General features: G+C 34.1%; 1 protein-coding gene and 1 pseudogene across 3 annotated transcripts in view; both read right to left on the bottom strand.

Annotated features, from left to right (window-relative positions):
* The window catches only part of MYO16 (myosin XVI), a 550,393-nt gene that overhangs the window by 318,024 nt on the left and 208,926 nt on the right, over positions 1-23,443 (bottom strand). For all 3 annotated transcript variants that reach the window (XM_033105065.1, XM_033105062.1, XM_033105063.1), the window contains exons 6-9: positions 23,009-23,133; positions 14,511-14,636; positions 5,381-5,456; positions 2,544-2,697 (exon numbers count right to left, since the gene is read on the bottom strand). In XM_033105065.1, the coding sequence (XP_032960956.1) occupies positions 2,544-2,697; positions 5,381-5,456; positions 14,511-14,636; positions 23,009-23,133 (481 nt within the window). The remainder of the gene's footprint in view (positions 1-2,543; positions 2,698-5,380; positions 5,457-14,510; positions 14,637-23,008; positions 23,134-23,443) is intronic.
* On the bottom strand, positions 9,466-9,553 carry LOC117021871 (uncharacterized; annotated as a pseudogene).

Below are 23,443 nucleotides of genomic sequence, written 5' to 3'. Positions count from 1 at the left end.
CAAGTCTACTTGTTATTTATTTTAGAGCTAAAGAGAAAACTTAAAATTATGATTAAGTTGTTCTTTGAGTTAATTTTCAATTCTATCTCTGAACAAAAATAACAGTAGGCTACAAGAAACAGTAGGTCAAAATTCAATATAAAACTTATTTCAAAATTTCAAAGCTATGCTCTGAGTCAATAAGAGAAAAATGTAATTTAAACATTAATATTTAACTATGTAGAACAAATAAACCATTGATTAATCTGTTTAAAACCTGTTGTCCAATCAATAATACAAAAAAAGACCCCACTTTTTGGCAAATTAGTTGTTTTTGTTTCATTTTTACATAAAGCAGAAAACAAAACTATAGACACATAGATAAGCTAAAATTTATTCAAAATAACTTATTACGAAATAATGTGGGTTTAATTCAAACTTTAATTCTGTTTACATTTTAACATCTATTTACCTGGAAGCTCATAACATAATTTTAAAAGTAGAACATATTGGATACTGATTTTGATATTAACACCTGGAAAGTAAAATTCTTCCATAGCAAATATTTGTATTACTCCTCTCATTCCAGTGATACCAGTAATATAATAATGTAGATAGTAAGGTCAAAATATTCTAATCACTCATTTTAGGTAACTTGAAATGTGTCTTATCAATTCCTGATTTGACTCCGACTTTTGTTTCTATGACTTTCTTCCTTTTTCTCCTACATAAATGTGATACCATTTTTTTTTTTTTCACCTGTGAAAGTAGGAGACGGATAATGTGGTGTAGATGAGAATGATATGGGGTACGATTGCCGGGCTATAAATCTTGATCTGTCATTCCCCAGCTCTGTGATCTTAGGAAAATAAGAGAACCTTAATAGGGCTTTGAAGAAGGAATAAGATAACCCACGAAGATTCTTAACATAGTGTCTGACATAAAAATCCAGCTACTTTACAACACAGTTGAAAAATCCAATCCAATAATGAATATATCTTAGAGTTAAGTAGAGGTCAGTGCACTATGCATGCCTTTAGCTTCTGAATAACCTAGATTAAAAGTGTTTTGAAATGCCTGTGACTGGACAGGCTCTGAAATAAGATTTCCCCCCTTTGATCTCACTTACTCATCACAACAGTCTTTTGACATATCTATTGGCAGCATCTTTTCAACTTCCCAGGAAGAAAAAATGAGTCTTGCTAATTCTGGGCCTCCCTCTGTACCTGGGAAGTGGAAAGAATTGTCTGATGGATGAATCTGGGAAGAGTGTCTCCCTCTCTCCTTTTCCTTAGAGCGAGCATTCCTGCAGAGAGCACGACTTTCCCTCTTTCTATGCATCATCGCCTTCTCTGGGAAGCCTCTCACTTGGGAGACCAGATCTAGAGTATAGGTGCCTAGCAGGTAAAGCTGCCTGAGAATGGGATATACTTATAAACGCTTTCAGCTGCCACATTCAGTTATGTCCTCCAGGAGTATCCCCTATCACTGATCAAGTGTAATTTGGGCTCATCTTTTCTCTTTGATAATTCCTCAGCTTGTCTAGAACCCAGATAGTGCTATTGATTCAGGGCACCCTCAAGTATTCCAATATAAGACATAAACTCCATTGCCAGAAAATAAACATGTTCATAGAAAGGAGATACCTTCCTCAAGGTCTCGCTGCTTATAAACAGCAGATTTTTATTTTCAACTGGAAATATATTTTATCTTTTTTCTCTGTATTTTGATTTCTTTTTTTTAACATTTTCTTTTTTAAATTAAATTTATTGGGGTGACAATGGTTAGTAAAATTACATAGATTTCAAGTGTGTAATTCACATAGCACAAAACTCCCACTTCCAAAGTGTACAATTCAGTGCTCTTTATCTGTTTACAAATTTGTATAACTATCACATCTACCTCTAGAATGGGGGACCATTATCCCCCAAAGACCCATATTCATCAAGAGTCACTCCCCATTACCCTTTCTACCCACTCCTGGAAAACACTAATAGATTTTCTGTTTCTACAGATTTGCAAATTCTATAGATTTTATTTTAATGTATCATATGTGGACTTTTGTATCTTGCTTCATTCACTTAGCATGTTTTCAAGGTTTATCCTCCTTGTAGTATGTGTTAGTATTTAGGATATTTTAGACAACAAGAAATCATTAATTTTATAGCTTAAAGAGAAAAAAATGAATATTTGTATTTTCTACTTCAGGAAATGTAGCCATTATGATAGTCATTGGAAACCTTACATATCAGTTTAGCTGAAAACATGGAGTGTGTCTAAAATATTATCCTTGATTTCATGGTGACAAATCTAATAACTGAAATAGTAATGTTTTTAAAAAATCAAAGGGTTTTCATAAAAGTATACTAAACTAATTGTCAACAAGTATTTTGTGATAAACATATTCATATGTAGCTTCAATTTTCTAACTTTTAGTTGAGAGACAAACTTAACATTAACTGTAAAATGACTGCCTGGTGATTAGAGAGGAAGACAAACGAGAGTAATTAACTTATCAATGAACCAAGTCTATGACTTTATCATTCTAGAAACAAGGCACTTACAGCTTACTGGAAAGTGCTGGAAGATCATGAACAATCTCTTCATATGGCTCCTCTTGTGCTAAGGTAGGCACAGTTAAAGGCTCTTTCATTTTTTCTTCCCAGACAATTTCAGCTTTCAGCAGCATTTCCTCAATAAACTCAGAGGCAGCGATATCTACAAACAATAAGAAAATGAGAAAAAGTGGGTGGTGAAATCACAGAAAATTATTTACTTTAAATAGTTCTCATACGCTGAAATGCTAAAATTTAAGAACATACATGGCAAAACAAAAAGATTAAAAGTTTATGATAGAAATAAAATTGCAGTTCTGCCATTTAAAAAGACTAATGTGTTTTACATCAGTGACATATTTAATTGCAAATTAAATGAAAAAAATATAAAAATAATTTTCACTGAGTGGTGATGTGTAAAATATAAAATCATTGAGAAGCTAAGCTTGATAGAACTAATGTCATTTTATTCTCAGTAAAACTCTTCCTTCACCTTGGTGAATATGATACAAAATGCTGAAAATATTTATACCTTCCGAATGATTGGGCTATTATAAAACATATATAGTGGGCATTCCAAAACTTTCTACTAAACAGGTAGATGGACAAATGGATACCCAGGATGTTGTTCAAACAGTGGGTCTAGCCTCTCTTCATGATCTGCTTTTTTAAAAATCTGAAGTATAAATAATTACATTTTCTTATAAATTAATGTTAACAGTGGCATCTGGACATATTTGAGTAGCACTAGAGATGTGCGTTAATCAAATTTATAATTATTAACAATTGAAGTTGAAAATTGATAAATCCTGAAGAAAAACTCATATTAATAATAATTACGAACCTAATGAAAACAACTTTTCCTTTCCAACCCTCATAACTAACCTGCATGTCCACCTATGTCTATACATTTGAGTTATGCAGCCTTATGGGCTAGATGCCGTAATTCAGCTACCACAAGAAGATATGCCAGGATTTTGTCACCATTTGTTTTAGGTTAAATCATAACCGTGTAATGAGTCGGAAACAGCTCAGCTTCCCGCCTCAGGAGATTATTTCTGTCCCACCTAACAGCTACACCCCAAACTGTTTTTATCCCCCAGATAAATTTTTATGTGTCCATTTCAAATTCATGATACCCCAAATAGCAAGAATAAAATATAGTACTGTGATGATTTTCATTTGCTCAGTGATACTATGGTGTGTAGTTTACTGTTCTCTGCACTATTGCTTTATCTAGTTCATTTTTCTTGCTGTTGGATTAGAGGTTGGGATATCCTGCATTTACTTGAAATATCCTACATTAGAGCTTTTTATCCCTTGTGTGTGAGAGAAGTATTTTCATTCGATTAACCAATTCTTATTGAGAGTCTACTATGGTCTCATGATTGTGTTTCTTGTGACCGACATGGCACAAAAAGGGATTACATTGATGGCAGAACTGGCATGACCAATATGGGAGAAATTATCTCACAGAGTCACCATACGCTAGGCCTGAGGTGACCAGGGCTAAGTCTAGATCATAAGTTTAGTCATTTTCTGGTGCTCTAGAACTGTCAATTGCCTTGAATGTTCATTTTGGCACAGCTGACAGTAGACCTAAAAACTGAATGTGTGACAGATGAAGTCCATGCAGTCACGGGTCACTCATATGTTCCCTTCTCTGGGAAAGAAACCAGGTATATGAATTTGAACAATGTGATCAGTTAGACCAAAGTAGAGTTAACAGAGGATGTGATGTATAGTTCACAATAAATATATTTCTGAAAAACAAAACAAAACAGAAAAAGCTACAAATTTCTATTTACTCCTTTAATATTTAGACGTTATTGCAGTGAATATTAAGAGTACTACACTACACTATCATTAATATTAGCCTGATTCTAAAGTTTGAGACTAATAAGCTATCTTATAGTTCTGTTTGTTACATCTGCAGTTTATTTTAGCAGAAAAATGAGTAACTATTAAACAATACTTAATTCCAATAAAATAAGAAATAGAGCCAATCTTTCATCCTCTCTTAAACTGGTGGTTTTACAGGTAATCACAGTCCTGTAAGTACATCAAATAAAAAATCTCAGCCATGAAGTGCTTTTAGGTGAGTGGAACTAAAAGAAGAAGAAGAATTAGATATATACGTGTTATTCAGATCAAACACTACCTTGCAATTTTTATATTATTTTGTTACTTATGCTAGACTTTTCTCTTTGTTATTTAGAATTCTTCTATTTTTAATATATAAAAATAACTCAGTAGTAACATAGTTGTCAAATTTTTTAAAAACTAACATAGAAATGTGGTTTTTACAATAAGTATATGAATATGTAAAGAACATTAGCTAAAAGAAACTAGAATTTTTAAAAATATATATTAAAAATAAGTAACATTAAGCCAATATTTTCAAACTTTTAAATTAGCTTTAAAATATTCGTCTCTATTTCTTGCAATATAAATACCTGCACAAAAAACAACACAATTATTGTTTTTAAAATACCCTAATGAATAACTACGCATTTGGTGTGAAGAGAAACTAGTTAAAAACAGCAAAAACATATTTTAAAGTAAGTGTCACTGCAGGAATCACTACCCTGGAAGTTTAAAGCCTGAAAAGCAAATTGTAATGCAGTACACGGTACCCTATACACTTAACTGCTGTTTCATATCCTCCTGTAATGGAGTAGTACATATGAGTTCGTGAGTCACACTTGAACTAGGGTGGTTTTCACAGAGCTTCTCAGGAGAGGCTGACTCCCATTTTCCAGCTATGCTGGTGATACATGAAAAACATACATGTGATGGGAAGGAAACACTGACTGCTCAGGGGTCCCAGGATGCTCACAACCTACCTGAGGCCTTCTCTTCATTGCAGTTCAGAAGGTTTGGATTTGCCTGATGCATCAAAAGAAGTTTCACCAGGTTTGCCTGAAACATTAGAGATAATTGAAATAGGAAATGTCATGCTGGAAACTGACGATTCATGAGTAAATATACAGTTGAGGCCTCACAAGGCACTTAAGTTTGGAGAAAGGAGATTGCACCAGCATAACCTACTATTACACTAAGTGTTTCTCTTCTCTTTTTGTTTTTTTATTAGTTTCAGGTGTACAGAACAATGTAATAGTTAGACATTTATACCCCACACGAAGTGATAACCCCCTCCCTCAATCTACTACCCCTCTGACATCGCATACAGTCATTACATTTCCACTCTCTATTCCTTATGCTGTACTCCACATACTGTGACTCTATATACACATATATATTAAATTATCGTTGACATTCATTATTCTTCAGCTTCAGGTTTTTCTTGAACTCTCTGTTTCCAGTTCTTTTTTTACAACGACAGACATTTCAAACTATTTCAGCAATTAATGCATTCAAACCAAAAATTATTTAATCAAATGAGAGATAAACCACTGAGGATTTGAAAATCTGCATTTAACACCTTTCAGATTTATAGCAGGGCACCTACTGGGAAAAATTATACGTCATCGTGTGTTTTGTTCTGTTTTAATTCAGCAATTCATAAAAATGTCACTTATTGGTACTGTACACCCATTACAGCACCGTGGACAGTATGAACCTAAAGTCACAATGGAGAGTTAGAAAAACTTAATTTCAAGTTATAAGAATTAAGTACCTTGATGAGAGATTAATATATTTTTAAAGTTCTATATAAAATACAGCATATATAAAGAGTACATATAATGTATGTGTATCATTGAAAGAGCAATAATGAAATAAATGCCAGTGCACCCAACTTTTAAATATGTCTTAGTATCTTCATGTGTCCCTCTCCCTATTTCCCTGAGTTGATCACTATCAGGAATTTTGGGCTAACCATTACTATATTTCCTGTACATGCTTAGCCCTTACATATGGAAGTATCCTTAAACAATATATTGCTTGGTTTCATCTGTTTGTGATGTTTATAGAAATGGAATTGTTGTATTTATTCTTCTGTGATGGATCACAGGTAACTGACCCACAGAAAAGAAAACTACTATAATCACCAAAACTGTCAGACTGTCAGAGGTTAAGATGACTGGTATTGTGTGTGTGTGTGTGTGTGTGTGTGTGTGTGTAAAAGAAAACACTATTTGGCTAGTAGAAAATGTATTTAAGTTGAAATTTAAATACACACAAGTTACTGGATATGTACTACTCATTCTATGGATCATTGTATTTCAGTTTGGATAAATTTAGCAAAATTAATTTCTTCATGGTCATTTAAATTAGCTCTTTAAAAAGTTAAGAAAAAATAGCAATGAGTGTTTGGTGATAGTCGAATTCCTAGTTCAGAAGCTAAAAATGATTGTTTCACTTAATTTAATAAAGAGAAATTATGTTAAAGGTCCTCAGGGATTTGAGAATTTGTATATTCTACGCTCATTGCTACATACTCTCTCTACATTATGAGTAAATGCCTCTAACTCAGAACTATCTGAAGGATGTCAGATCTGAAATATAAAAATGTCAAATAAATCATTAACATTAACTCTATCTGTGATCCAATTTTGCCTTCTTATTGAACAAATGGTTCTGCTTTCACCCCTCAAAATTACATGCATCCTAATCCCACCAGTACTCTGTACACTTCTCCTGTGCTTCCTTCTGTAAACATTCCTTCTTTACCTCCACACAGCAGCCTCATTCTCCTCTGTGCATCCCACCTCTGACTCTTCTGATAAACCTTTCCATACTACTAGATATGGTGTGGCCCATGATACTTTGTCTTTCCTTCTCATTGCCCAAGATTGCTTTGACTAATACATCACAAATCTCTATTTCCAGACCTGCCCAACACCTTGCATGTGCCCAAGCATTTCCTGCATATCTCCGTCAGAATTTCTCCCATTGTCAACCAGTTTCAAGCTGCATGCTCATTTGTCTACTCTTCACACATGTATTCACATGTATTCACAATGAGCCACTGAGGAAGGCAAGCACCTGCGAAACGAGGACAATTGCTGACTCTCTCTCTCACTAATAAATAGTAACTGAGAACTCTGTGTCAGGCCCTGTGCTGATAAAGAAACAGATGTTGGACCTGCACTCAGTTCTCACAGACTAGAGGGTGACACAAATGATGGAAGAGGCAATTCTGACACGTTGTCATAAGTGATGTGATACAGGAGATACAGGGCGCTACAAAGGGTACATGAGGGGAGCCATTTCACCAGAATTCAGGAAATTAGAAAAGACAGCCAGTGAAGCAACATCTCAGCGTAGTCCTTCAAGGTAAATAATATTTAACCACATAACCCTTTCAGGAAGAGCAACGGACATGAACAGGATGTACATGATGACATATTCCAGAAACTGCAAATTCAGTATGGCTATATCCTCTAATCTGGTAGGGAGGAGGCAGAAGAACTAAAGTTGGAGAGTTAAGCAGAAGCCCAGGCACCTGGAGGCTCATAAAGTGTCGTGGAGTGGGCATTGCATATCAACAGCAATGGAAAAGATGTTGTGTTGAAATAGTTTGGTTATTTTTGCATCTAGAAAGCTTACTGTGGCCACATTGTTGAAAATGGAGTAGGGGAGGGGCAGGGAGCTCTGTCGGGAGGTTGGCATGTTGATCCTTATGTAAAGATGCTGCAGCAATGGACAAGAGAAGGAGCAATGAGGATGCACAGATCAACTGCTTATGATTATAGCTCAAACAGCTCAAAACCATTTACTAGGTCGGAGTTTGGGGGCTCAATGTTTTATTAGATGTGGGAGAGGATGGAGAGATAGGAAAAGGATAATGCCCAGTTTGGGGATGACTGAATGATGAAACAGAGAAGGGGCAGCAGATTGGAGATGGGAAAGTGTAGATGATAATTCCCTTTGTACACAAGTGGAGCTTGAAAGCAGGTTAATAGAGATTACCCACTGGGCAGTGGCCTTAAGGGGCTTGGAATGTGGTGGGAGAGAAACAAGAGAAGGCTTTAGGAGCCACGAGCAAGCAGAGTATTTGAAGCAGCAGAGTGGAAATTCCCTCAAGACATGTAAACATTGAGAAGATAGAGAACCTAGGATAAAGCACTGAGCTTATCAATATCATATGTTCAGAGAGGCAGGAGGAAAACCAGAGTTTTTATTTTTTTTCCAAAGCAAAGAAGAAATAGATGAAGAAAAAATATCTCTCAATTCTAATGTGCTTAGGTAAAAATGTATTTGAGAATACAAACGACTCCTTTGAACATCAAGATAAGCAGGTTGTGGAATACAAAACACATTTGAAGGGAAGGATACTTAGAGTTTAGCATTCCTACAATTACTTTCTTATCTTTTGTTGCAGTATATCCTATTATAAACACTAAAAGTACGTATAAGGGTAGAATCAAATTGTATTTTACTGTGTACAACTCATGAAAGAATTGTTACTCACACAACTTATTTAGTTCCCAGTTTTAGACAAGAATGACATCTCTTTTATAAAGGGAGATTTTAAAATACATATGCCCTGCCAGTATAAATGTCAACAATAAATAATGTTATAAATTATAAACTACCTTCTCCATAAAGAAATTTATATTTGTAAGATATTTATAAGAAAGTAAAAGTGCTATCAATGTCTCAAAAAATGCCATTAGTCTTTCTAAAATGTTAGCATTTCTAGAGCTTTTTTTTCTGAACCGAGATACATTTATTTACAGTATATGTCTTTAGAACATTATAAATCTCCCATGCATATAAATTGATAGTCAAATAAAACCTATTTCTAAAATAGGTTTTCCAAATGTCATTTCCAAAATTACTATTAAATGGTATTTTATCGGTGAACAATTTTCAAAATAATTCTAGATAGCATATGGTCTATTCTTGACAAAATAATTAAGACACAATTTACTCAAGATCTTCTATTAACACAAATCTCTTAGCTATTTTTTTAGTTTGAATCAAGGAAGAATAGTTTGGTTCTGATGTCACATATTCTAACAGAAAATCCTCATTCTACCTCTCAGCATTAGTACTTTGCTTCTATCCTTGTCAAGGGCAGTGCTAACCTCTGTCCTTAAATTTAAATTAAAAAAACGAATGAATGAATGAACAAATGAATGAATACATACATACATACATAAAACTTTGCTCCTAGTTCTTGATTGACTAATTTGTCCATTAAATTCCTTCAGTTCCTCTGCTGAACCCAGGGATGGCACAGCAGGCAACACAAATACAATCTCTGCTGTTTTGGAGTTTACATTCTGGTGGAGACCCCATTCCAGTAGATGTCATGGAGAAAAATGGAAAAGATACATATAATCCTCAGGCCCTATCCTTGGTACTAAAATGTATAAGAATTTAGAAAATACTGAATTAATGACTAGTCATTTTCTAGAAAAGCAGAGGATAACAATGAGATTATTTTAAAATCTGCCTCATTTGCACACTATAAATGGCCATTTCTGGAAACCATTATGTTGGACATCTGTTTGTACAAATCTAGCAACTGGATCAATCGACTAGGACACGTGTTCATTGACGCTTCGATGATGCATTAGCCTTTGTGTATTCTCAACAATATTCTGAGCTACGTAAAAACTCGCCTGCAAACAGATGCGTTGGAAGTTCTTATTAATTGAACACCCTGGGGCTAGGCTTTATGGAAGAAGAATTATCAAGGCTTATTAGGTTAACACAGCCAGCAAGGAGTAGCTGGTACTCAGAGTCAGTGAGGAGGCCATAGAAGTCCTCAAAACAAACCTGGCATAATCACTCAGTTGGGCTGAATAAAATATAGGTGTGCTTGTGTGGGGGGAGTGTCTTGGGAAAAGAAAAAAGAAAAAAAAAGAAAAAGAGTAAGGAATTTAAGAAAAAAGGGAGAAATAATGGTTTTTAAAAGTTGGGGTCAAATATTTTTGCAGCTGGGTTTGAAAAAAACAGAGCAATTGAAAAGTTTCTTAATTCACTTAATATTAATAAATGATGACTGTTGGAAATGTAGCTGGCACATTGGAGATGAAGTAACGAAAACATCAATCTTAATTACTCTGCACCTTGCAAAGCAAACGCACCTTTTGAATCATATATCCCATGTAAGTTCATGACTATGTTTCTCTAGGCTGAAAACGCCGATTTGGAAAACAAAAAGTTTGGGAAGTTTTTCGAATGTGACAGGTAAATAGTGTGAGAATACTGATATCCACAAATATATTCTCTCTTCCTTATTAATAATCAGTGGTTCTTCTTATAACTTCTGTGTGACAGGAAGCTTTATAAAGGAGGTAGCAATTGTACTGGGTTTTTCTTATATCACTGAAGTGTGGCAGGGACCACATCTGGCATATAGGTTAATCATTAAACAATTTTTTTTTTAAATTGTTAAATGTAACTGTGTAAACTAATGTTTTAAAAAATGTACTTTCATCATTAAAACCAAGTACAAATCTTTTTATTATACAGCTAATCTGTTTTATTAATTTAATACATTCCTTAATCTTTTGTCATGGTTATACAAAACGTGTCCCTCTCCAAGACACACATTTTATTTGACTGTGATTTTGCCTTTGAACACTTAGCATATAATAAAGATCTCTTACAGGACCTTTAAAAATGCATTTTCTTAGCTTAAAGTTTCCATTTCTGCAGAGTAGGGTTTCTTATGAACTTTTCAAAGGACTATGCCTTGTTTTCATAGAGGACTCTTGACCTCTGAAATTGTAGGTGTACTTTTGTGTCTCTGAATTTCTTTGAAAAGGATCGGTAGCTTCATCTGATTGCCTGAGGGGTAAAATTTCTGATAGTCACTACTTCTTTCTGCCTTAACCAGTATAGCTTCCAGGATATGAATGGAAATATCTAGCTGATCTTTCAAAATGTGAGTCAAGAAAAATTGGGTCACATTTAGACATGCTCAACAAGCAGAACCAAATACAGCAATAGGTACTTTATAATAAAATGATCATAGACATTCATATTTACTTCTACTCTGCCTCGTAGGTGGGTTTCATATGAAAATAATTATAACTTAATTTCTTCTCATCACACTTTCTCAAGCTTTATATGGCTTTCGGAAAAAAGGATTTTTCAAAACAGAAACAGTTATTTTCAAACACATCCACTCAGATTGGTTTCTTCTTGGTCCTCTCTGATCATTACAATAATAAACCCTGGAAAGAACAAGCAACCCAAAAAGAACTCTGAAACGTGGAAGGATGAAGGTAAACTGGCTCAGGAGCCAAGAAGGGAGGAACCACAGAGCAGCAGGGTGACCTACATCCTCACACCCAAAAGAAGAAGGCACCTCCAGACAAGGTGTTTCCCACCCCGAACCTAGCAGTGCTCTCTTTCCACTGAGCCTGAGACCCCTCTCCCCCAAGAGAGGAGAGGCTGTGAGGGGGCGCTTGCAAGAGGAAGCATGCCCCGACAGGCCTCGGCCCTGAAAGTCTTCCTGAACCCAGGAAGACTCCCCTACCCCACCAAGAGACATGGAACAGCCTACTTTAGGAAAAAATTATTCGGTCTCTTCAGGGGGCACTAGCAGGAACCAGCAGGAGCACGCTCACCCCCTGCCGGCCACCAGATAAACCAAGTATGCCAAAATAGTACCTGAAAGGTTCTGAATATTAAACTGTCATTGGAACCACCTCCCACTCAAGTAGACCAGGACCTATGTGCTAAACCTAAAAATGGTGACTGCTGGCTAACATAGAAGACTTATATAAAACCAAGATTCTATTAATAGCTCAAATGTCCAAGATACAATTAGAGATCACTCATCATATCAAGATCAGGAAATTACAACTTGAATGAGAACAGAATGATTAACTGACACCAACAACAAGATGAATCCTGCTGGAGTATTTTGATGATAATTTTAAAATGGCCATCTTAAGAATGCTTCACTAAGCAATGATAAATTCTCTTGAAAAAAATGGAAAAATAAAAAATCTCATCAATGACATAGAAGTTTTTTTTAAAAAAACCAAATGGACATCACAGAACTAAAAAATACAAATACACAAATTCATAACAAATGTTTCATTTGACCTTCAACCAAATAAAATATAAACCATATACTGGGTTTTGATAAAAAATGTTAAATTTCTAATAACAAAAATAGTGATATATTTAAATAACCTTTTCAAAATCGAGTCCTAGTCCCCCAGAATTTATTCTCTCATAAAAGTGGTTAAAGGGGGCCAATTTGTTGCTTTTGAAAATGATATTGATCCAAAATTTAAAATCCCAATCAAGAAAAGTGAAAAGTTGGGTAAAATGAAAGCTTGATTCATTCAAGTTGGGGTAGTGTTCTGCTATGCTACATTTTACCAAACTATCATTCACTTCCAGTGTTAGTTCCTTCCAGAAGCAATCCCTGACTATAATGGGCACATTTTGATAATCCACTGATTACCATTTCCTCAGCAAAGGACAACCATTTGTGTTCTAGGAAAGAGTATTTGTTTATATGTTTGCTTCTCTGTTTTTAACTAATGAGAAAACTTCTCACTCAGTATCCAGGCTGTTGCTATGCTAGAAATGGAGTATAGAAGAATGGATCCCCCACCACTCCCGTGGTCTAGTGGGACCTGGGGACCCTGGACCACAGAGGCCAATGACTTCCACTACCTGCAGCCTCAGCCCCTTAACCCACTCATTTATTTACACACACACACACGCACTTGCCAAAAGCACAGTTTGGAGGTTATTAATAGTCTGTTGAAAGTATTTACTGAATGACTAAACCTTTTCCTACAGAAAATGCTGTCAAAGGCAAACCATGTTTTTATTAGTTTGAAGACCTTCCCCAAGCAAGGTGTTTTTTCCTAAAATGCTTGAAATGAAAATACTTTCAATTTTTTCAACAATTGCACTACTCAAATTTTAGTACAGATATTTTGCATGCTGGTTGGTATCTAAGGGATTTAACTTACTATAAATTCAATGAGTGTGATTGTTACCTCAAAGTAACATTTGGAAATCAACAAGTTTAGCCTAAATCTCCATATATATATATATATATATATATACACACACACATACATACATATATATATATATACATATATATACACACACACACACATATATACGTGTGTATATATATATACACATATATATATACATATATATACACACATATATACACACATATATATACATATATATACATATATATACACACACACATATACATATATATGTGTATATATATATGTAAAACTGAGTTATTTTTCATATTATTACTACTAAGTCCTTCTCTACCACAAAAATGTATACATATTTTTATAAATTGATTTTAATATTAATGAATTATTATTAACTACGCTGTCACATTCACATGTAAATCATTTAAAAGTTAGAGTTTGCTTCTTCTTTATGGATATAATGGTACCTACTGAGAAATTAATTTGTGCAATAGTAACTCAGGATGTATGAGCTATAGCCAAAAATCAATTCAAAGAAAAAAGTCTGCTATTCATTCTTCATTGATTAAAATGAAATATAATTTATAGAGAAAAACAAAATATAAAATGTAATTTTGCTTTACATTTACTAACTGTAGAAAACAAAATTATTACAGACTCATGAAATAGTGAGCTCATAAGGACTACAAATATGAAGAAAATTTCATTAAGTACATATTATCAAGAATGTTTATAAGTTTTCATTATTTCTCCAATGATTTGGACTACAATGTGTAGCATTGCTAGGATGCATGCTATTATGTGTCCTTCTAAAAGTAAATGTTTTATTTCAATCACTAAAAAATGTTTAGTAAGATGATATCATTAAAAGTCATATTACACTTATCAGGGCAATCACTTTGTAAAGTATATAAATATCTAATCACAATGTTGTACACCTGAAACTAATATAATATTGTATCTCAACTGTAATTGAAAATAAATTTTAAAAAGCAAAAAAAGGTCAAATTACATAATGATTAGTATGTGATCTGAAATAAAAACAAAATTAAACATGAATTGATGCACTGATTATGAAATGATTTTTTAAAAATAATTCAGGAAATCATTTTACCTGGCCATACTTTGCTGCCAAGTGGAGCGGGGTCCAGTACTGATTATCTACTATATTGAGGTCTCCACCGTGTTCCAGGAGAAGTGACACAACCTCCTTGTAGCCACTTGCACATGCCATATGTAACTGCAACAAAGAGATATTTTGTTATTCATCTTAAAAAAGTAGGAATATCAATACAGTTTTATTAGTGGTTTAAAGAGATCTACTTAATCAGTATTGAATCTAAGTACAGAGTCTTTTAAGAAAAGGAACATACATATAATTTTATTTATTTGGTACAAGTGAATATTATCATTTTTTTAAAAAGGCTTATGGGTTAATTATTTATTATTTTCCTTCTGACTGCATTTTTTCATGTAATTCCTATTTCCGTCTCCAGTGACGCTTTCTACTATAATACAAACACTTTTAAAAACAAAATGTAATAATTCATACACCAAAGTCAAACATGTATTGACTAGTTGTAAAATTCCAGCATTATATGTGGTGTTATACGAGAGGGATTCAAAGATATGAATGATAACAAGAAATGTGATCATTGTGATTTTACATACATATAAAAGGGACAGGAAAACTAGAAAGGGTGAATTAATTCGGACAGGCTTTAAAACGATTATGTAGCTATCATTTGAACATTCTCCCAGTTTAGTTTCTTAATGCAACCTGAAGTTTACAAATGAGGCTTCAGGAACTCCAATGATGAGATTAGGTTGGAGAATCTTTCATATTTTTCAGATGGGGAAATTCCTGTTTCTAAGGTAACAACCTTTATGTGAGTAAGTAAATTATCAGCAAACTCAATTTAAATTAGGTTATTAACTAACTACATGATTTATTTTTTAATCATAATAATTAAGAAGAGGAAAGTACAAGGAAAGGAAAAAAACTAATTTAAGAATAGTAAAAACAACAGCTTCTAGTTTTATAGCATGGAATTTTGTATCTTCTTTTTCATTTTTGTTACAAAAATGAAATTACAGTAAAGTCAAAAAGGCTTATTAAATATATATAGATATACACATTTATATCTATATCTATCTCCCTCTTTCTCTCTCTCTCTGTCTCTCTCTATATATATACATCTGTTGATAAAATTCAGCAAAAACATTTGCTTTTCTACCTTTGAACTTAATATTCCTCAACCTATAGTGATAATTATACGTTTATTTCTTATACTTTCATTAGAATAAATTCATCTAATTTAAGGCATAAACATTAAGAGATTAAGTTTCACATCTACCCATGCTTTGTTACATACAGAATTCATCTCATTAATATTCTAAAAAAAAGTCCCAAGAATAATATATCCACAGGTATTTAAGAGACACACAACTTTATACACTTGTTCTCCTAGAGAACTAATCTTTCACTCACTTCTAAATTTATTCTACGTTATTTGAATCAATTATTTGAGTCAATGTTTGGTAGGTTATGCTATAGATACACTAACATCTGCATCTCAAAAGATTTTCACTTTTAATTTAAAACTGCATTAAGAATATGTCCATTAGTTGGTTAGCACTTGATAAAAATGTCAGATTCATAGGATTAACCCTTTTATGAATAGATTTGCTTTCCATACAGGAAAAATCAGGTTCTACCATTTAAAATTTAGCCCAACTTTCAGCCAGTCATCTCACGCACTGCTCATAAGGAAAAGACGAGAAGGAAGACAGTCGTGGCTTGCTCAGTAGAAAAACTATCCAAAGCAGGAGCTACCAGAGACATCTCTGAAGACGGGCAAATTTAACCATAGGAAATCTCAAATCAAAAACAAAAAAAATTAACTTTGAGTGCATCCACTTCATCACAAGAGATAACATAATTTTTTAAACTCATCATAATAAAATATCAGCAGCCTAAAGCCTTTTTACCTTGATTCTCTGGCAATCAACTTCTGAATTCATAAGCAAGTCACCAGACTCCATGGGGTATAGTTTCTCATCATAAAGTTAGACTCAGAGTTAAAAAATATATAAAATAAAAAAATGTCTTTTTTCTGAAATGGAATTTATACTCCTACCTTGTCCTGACTATGGCTGGAAGATATCGGTTGCCAAAATGTGAAAGTGTTTATCACTATGGTGTCTCAGAATACTCCTCCCCTGCTATTTAATGGGGTCTTACAAGAAACAGAGAGGGTTGTTGTTTCTGTGGAGAACTGGCAGCAGCCATGTGGAAGCACAGTTCTCATGGAAAATTATTCCAAGTTGGAAATCACCTATTTAGGTACAACGCAGGACAAGATCTTAGCATGGTTTCACATCCACAAGGCATAAAAGTTATAAATTAGTTCTTCTATTCTGTACAATTTGTGATACAGTTATTATCCTGTTTTTACAGCTGGAGAAGTTGTGGATTCATCATTTAGGTAACTAGTCCAGGGAAGCATGGCCACTGTGGTCTGAAACCACTTTCTTCTGCACTCTCCAGAACTGACATTTTGAAATAGCAAAGGAGAGTGGACATCCAAGTTGGTCAGGCTACAAGGATGGCACTGCAATATTAATTCTCCTAACAAACCTTGCATTCACCCCATAATTTCTTTGTTTTAATACACAATTTTTCTTCTTCCTGTAACCCACCTTCTCCCCGACATACTAATCTTGTATTAAGATGTTTGTCTTTAGAAGATGAGCACGCACTATTTACACACTTTCTTTGGTTTTCCCTTAACACACCACCCATGGAGGCACAGCCATGTTTGCTAATCTTGGCTTATCTATCGCCTTTTTGCAGACTTTGCAAAACCATCATCAGGTCCTGATATTTTTCAGGAAACAAGAGTATTGGACTCCAGTCAGACGTCTGAAGTCCACCCAGCCAGGATCCTCTTTGACTCTCCCTCCCCCTCACACAGGTAGTGCGACAGACCTGGGTGCAGACAGAGAACGGGGTCGTGAGTACATCTTATTTCTTATCCCCTACAAGTACCCTCTTTTTACTGTATCAGGTCAAAGCTCATAACATGGTATCTATTTCATACCACCTTATCTCATACTTTGGCAGGTGGTTTATTTCATTTAATGACAGCTTTAATTGCTAGAAAATATAACATAAACTACTGATCTTTTTTCTAAAGTTAGAGGTTTTAAAACAATTTTCCCAAATAAATAATAGTTCTAATATTGTAAAATAGTACTCCCACAGTAATTCTAAAAATAAAAGCAAGTATCAGTGATTATGTTTTAAATGATGGTTCTCAGTGGCATCGATTGCTCTGGACAGGGTTTAACCCACACAGAACAGTCATTCAGGAATGATGCCATGATGGCCCTGCCTCGTTTTAGCAGTGACATGTTCTAGGTCCCTATCAAGGATCTGTTCAGATAAAATCCAGAGATGTTTTTCTAATTATAAATTAGTTTGTATTTATTTATTCTACAGAGTTTTAAAAATATATAAAATATAAAAAGAAAAAATATATACCGACATTGCATTTTCCTGATAATTGCTTTTGACCTTCTGGTGATTTATTTCTATGTAACAATACATATGCATGCCACTTCTTTTACAAAATTAGGATCATTATGTACTTACTCATTGAAAGTTAATTTTACCTAAATATATTGACTATTTTCCATGCTATAATATGCTTTGATAACATAATGGCTAACTTTATTGAGCACTCATGATGTACTAACTAGACAAAATGTTTAGCAATTTAGATGCATCTTGTTAGACCTGCTTGTCATGCAATGTAGGAGCTATTATTATTACAATTTAAAGGAGGAGAAAATTGTGACTCAGAAAGTTTAAGAAACCAGCAAAATTCACATCTAGGAAGTGATAGGCACCAACAAATTAAAATTAAAATCTATGCACTGAACAATGAGCAAAATTAAGAGACAGATAATAAACCAGGAATAACTGCAACAGGTATCTCAAAGTGTTAGTATCTTTAAAATATACAAAGTTCATAGAAATTAATAAAAACGATGACCATCTCTTAATAAATATTAAACAAGTAAACTGAGAGTCAATTTACAAAAGAAAAAATACAACTAGCCTATAAATACATGAAAAGAGACCCATTGTTGGGAATTAAATAATTGCAAATATTTGCAATCACTTTAGACATAAATAATTGTACGTACCAGAAAAACTAAGGACCTATGAAAATGAGTACTCCCACATAATACTGGAACCTAGTGTGACAATATGCATCAATAACTTGAAAGAAAAGTTCATGATTTTACAATCAGACTTCCATTTGTAGGAATGTATCAGGTGAAATATCAGAGCGTTACGTATAATGATTATCAACAACAAGCTTTTTATAATATCATAAAACGGCAAATACTCAGGAATTGCTCAGGTCAGTTACAACGCTTCTGTGTGACTACAATGTTTTCCTGGAAAACGAAGGTTTAGAAGAACAACACAATAGTGAAGAGCTGACAGACCTCAGCATTCATCTCTTCTTGCCCATCTGTCTCCTCCTCTCTTCCCCATCTTCAATTTCAGAAACCCCAAAGAGGAAAAGAAGTGGCAGGAGAGACACAGTTGATCATGTCCACCCTCCCTTTTAGGGACTTCTTAATCTGAGGAAGCACTACTCCAGGAGCATGATCAAGTGAATAAAAAAAAAAAAAAAAAAAAAAAAAAAAAAAAAAGTTTTAACTGAAATCCGGGTACTTCACACTGGGGCCTACTCACAGTGCCCCGCAGGATCTGTAGGTAGATTTCAGGGGTTTTGCAACCTTGGGTGGGAAAATCCTTACTTTTTTTTTTTTTCTAACTCCTAACTGAAATTCAGCAAATTCTTCAATGACAAACAAGGCAGCACAGCCATGATATCATTATCAGAAGAAATTATGATTTGTCCTATCACAGTACTGCTATAGCAGATCTCTCAAAGTATAACCGAGGTTCAACTCTACTGTAAAATCATGGTAATTATTAGATTTGTTATTTAATGCATTAATTAATAAAGAAGCACAAGCATTCATATCACAAATTTAATTTCAATATTATGATTACCATATTTCAACATAACTGGTTCTCTTTGTAATTCTATGCACCATTTTTTTTATTACTTAAAAATATTACATTGACAAGGGATTCATAGGCTACATCATGTGGTTAAAGGAGAGTATGGCATATAATGATCAACCAGCTTTGATTTTATGCCAGTGGGGAGTATTCATTATTACATGGGTTCAGACACTCTTGGTCTCTAAATTTTTTTTTTTAATTTTATTTTTTAATTTATTGGGGTGACAATTGTTAGTAAAATTACATAGATTTCAGGTGTGCAATTCTGTATCACATCATCCATAAATCACACTGTGTGTTCACCACCCAGAGTCAGCTCCCCTTCCATCTTGGTCTCTAAATTTGAGGTTACGTTTTGTCACATAAAGTAACCATAAAAGCTGGATTTCCTAAATATGACCATAAACCTGATGGCACTAGCTAAGTCTTCATCCAGAAGTAAGAGATGAAACAGAACTACTGAACTAATAAAAAAAACAAAAATAAAATTGCTTGATATTTACATCTCATGAATAATTCTTTTCCAAAAACCTATGTTGTAAGGCCAGATGTGATACATAAAATTCTGTGATAAAACAGTAAAGAACCATCACTTTGTGATACATATGCTAATTATTACAGTAGTATTTTTCCAAGAGCATTTATACACTCAAACTCAGGAACTCAATTTCATGCTCTGTAATGTGGGGTTTTTTTTTCTTTTTTTCTTTTTTTTTTGCACTGTATCCTTTTCTAAGGTCTGTTTTCTTTTAAGAAGAATATTAGTATATAAACTAAGAGATCTTTTTAAAAGAGCTATAAAATATTTGGTTATTTTGTTGTATATTCTAAAAAAGAAGGAAGAGACAACATAAAACACATTTTACTGGAAGTTTATTTCCATTGAGCCTTTTGTTGATAATTTCATTTCTTTTGCACAGCAATTTAACAGCGTGGGAAATTATGCCTAATTTTGTACCACCACTGACATTCCAATTCAGGATACAGAAATTGTTCTAAGGACAAAATTGTCTTCTTATGTTATCAGCAACAACACACAGAAATGCACAATACACATGTGCTTTACAAAAAGACAACTCCAAAGATGGCAGTCATTAACATAACAGACTAAACAATTTAGACCAAAGAATCAAACTAAACAACCACTTGCTAAATGCTCTGATCTCCAAGGGGCATCTTGCTAGTTTTCCATTCATTGTTACTTTCTTTGTAAAAAGCTCACAGATGAGCACCATGAGATCCAGTTATAACTGAACAATTATTAGCAACGTTTATGCCTTCTGTTCAATAACAAATGTCACAAGGAATGTCAAAATTGAAGATGGCTGAAAAATAACAGAAATCTATTGCTCCATAGTTATTATTTCAATAGCTTTTCTACTGAAGTATGGTAGGTCCTTTTATTCAACAGTGATTGAAGCATGTACATTAGTTTTATTTGAGTGATTTTTAAATATATATATTTAAAGTTGTATATATATAAATATGTATTTATATACATTTAAAGTTTTATATATATGTATACATATATACACATACATACACATATATGTATGTATATATATATATGCAAAGTACTAATGTCTTCTGCCAAACAAAGAAACAAAGGTTCTTTTGGGTTTCTAGTGTGTGTTAGACATTAGTACAGTACATGTGTTAAATGAACTACTAATTAAATAGCCCACTCCAAGCTGAATTTTGACCCCTCACTCCACTGAAACTAACCTAGATGAGAAGACCAATGACCTCCACGTTACCAAGTCTGACAGCAAATTTGCCATCTCCGTTTACGTGACGTCTCAGTAGTATTTAATAGCCTATCATTTCCTCCTCCTCGACACACTTCATTCACTTAACTCCCAGGACACCTCTTTCTCTTGGTTTTCTTCTTACCTTGGGAATTGCCCCTGCCCACCTCATTTCTGGATCTTCCGCTTCTTCCTAAACTTCAAGGCACAGTCCCAAATCCTTTTTCCTTCTGTATCAAATTCTTGATTTCATCCAGGGTCAAGGATTTTCAATATCAAGCATATGCTAATGTTCCCAAAATTATTCCTTCAGTCTAGACATGTCCTGATGTCAGACTTCAATATTCGACCACAAACTCAACATCTCCATGAAGATGGCTAAGAGGCACTTCTAACTCTACATTTCCAAAACCATACTCATCGTTCCTGCTCTAAGCTCAGTCTTCAGCCTTCTCTATCTCATTTGATGTTAACTCCATCACTCCAGTTGTTCAAGCTAAAAATACTTGAAGTCATTTTGAAGTCTTTTCTTTCTCTCACACCACCTTTCCATCAGGAAATTCCAATGGATCTTCCTTTAATATAGACTGAGATTAGCAACTTCTCACCACCTCCACTATTATCACCTTTGTCTTCTATCACCTATGTCTTCTATCACTGTCACTTGCCTAGAATACTGGAAAAGCCTCCTAATTGAACTCTCAGCTACACCCTTTCCCTTTACAGTCCATCCTTAGCACAGCAGTCAGAGGGAGTGATCTTTTCAGAACTGAAGTACAATCAGGTCCCACCTCTCTTCAGAACCTTCCATTGTGTTCCTATCTCGCTCAGAGTAGCTGGCACTATCCTCACACAGGCCCACAAGACCCTGCATGATATGATCCTGGTTATCGCTCTGCTCTCCTTTATGTTGCTCAGCCAAACTGGCCTCCTTGCTATTTCTCAATCACACCACACCAGGCTCTGCCTCAGGGCCACTGCACTCACCACTGTTCAGCCTGGAACGTTCATTATCTACTGTGTTCAATCTCACACCATATTTTTTCCATGGTAGAGCTGAGTCACTGGTTCCAACCCCCTCTGTGCATCCCATGCTTCAGAGTGTCATACTCTCTTCTGCTGCCCTAGTTTACCTTCATTTTTGACCGCTGAGCCTTAATATTACCATCATAATTAATTTTAACCCCAGCATGTGCAGTCCAGGTAAATTTTATGAGTCAACAAGAACAAATGTTATTTTAATGTTTGAACATTATGCTTATATAAACACTAATCCAAATTTAATTGCTCTGCTTTTAACTCACTGCAGCCATGACTGATAGTAATAAAAAAAGTAATGAAAGGCATTCTCTTGAATTTAGAAATTTATTCAACAAACTAACCCATAGTTTGTTTTGCTTAAAATTAAAATAAAAACATTCTCCTATAAGTTCATCTCAAAAATCACATTGACAAAGGAATGCATAAAAAAATTTCTAAATTTGTAGGAAAAACATACATAAGAAGGAAGACTGGAAGAAAATATATCAACATATAAACATCGGTTTTCTCTGGGTAGTAGCATAAGTGATTTGCATTTTCTTCTGCACATTTATGTGTTTTCTAAAATTTCTACAATGAATATATATTACTTTTATGATCAGAAAATTAGATATTATTTATAAGTTAATTATATCCATTTCTATATTTTAAAAATAAACTTAAATTCTCCATTTAACCAATATTTCTGAGTCAAGTATATTAACTTACCAGTGTTACTCCTTCATCATTTTTCTCGTTAACATTTCCTCCACATGATAAGAAGTGTTTGATGTCTGTTAACATATTCATTGGTCTCTGAAGCTTCATGTGGCGCAGTGAGGTCAGATCCACTCCTAAGAGGAAAAGAGACTTTCAAACAGAACATAGAGATTCTTCTCAGCTGCTGGGGTAAACAGTTTTATCTTATATTCTTTCAATATGTTACTTTTTGAAGCTCCACTTCTAGTTTCAATTCTCACTCAGAGCACTATAATTGTTTCTTTTGGAGGTATTCTATTTCCAGCTAGAGGATAGTCTTGAATAATTTTCCTCTTATTATACCCCAGAGATGTGACAGAATGCCTTATACATGTCAGGTTCGCAATGGATATCTGCTTTAGTATTAATCAACACACAACATCCAAAGTATTTTAAAGTACTTGA

This window comes from Rhinolophus ferrumequinum, chromosome 4 (genome assembly GCF_004115265.2).
Source record: "Rhinolophus ferrumequinum isolate MPI-CBG mRhiFer1 chromosome 4, mRhiFer1_v1.p, whole genome shotgun sequence".
Taxonomy (NCBI): Eukaryota; Metazoa; Chordata; class Mammalia; order Chiroptera; family Rhinolophidae; genus Rhinolophus; species Rhinolophus ferrumequinum.
The sequence above is the reverse complement of the archived record's forward strand: the minus strand, read 5'-3'. Positions and strand labels throughout refer to the sequence as shown.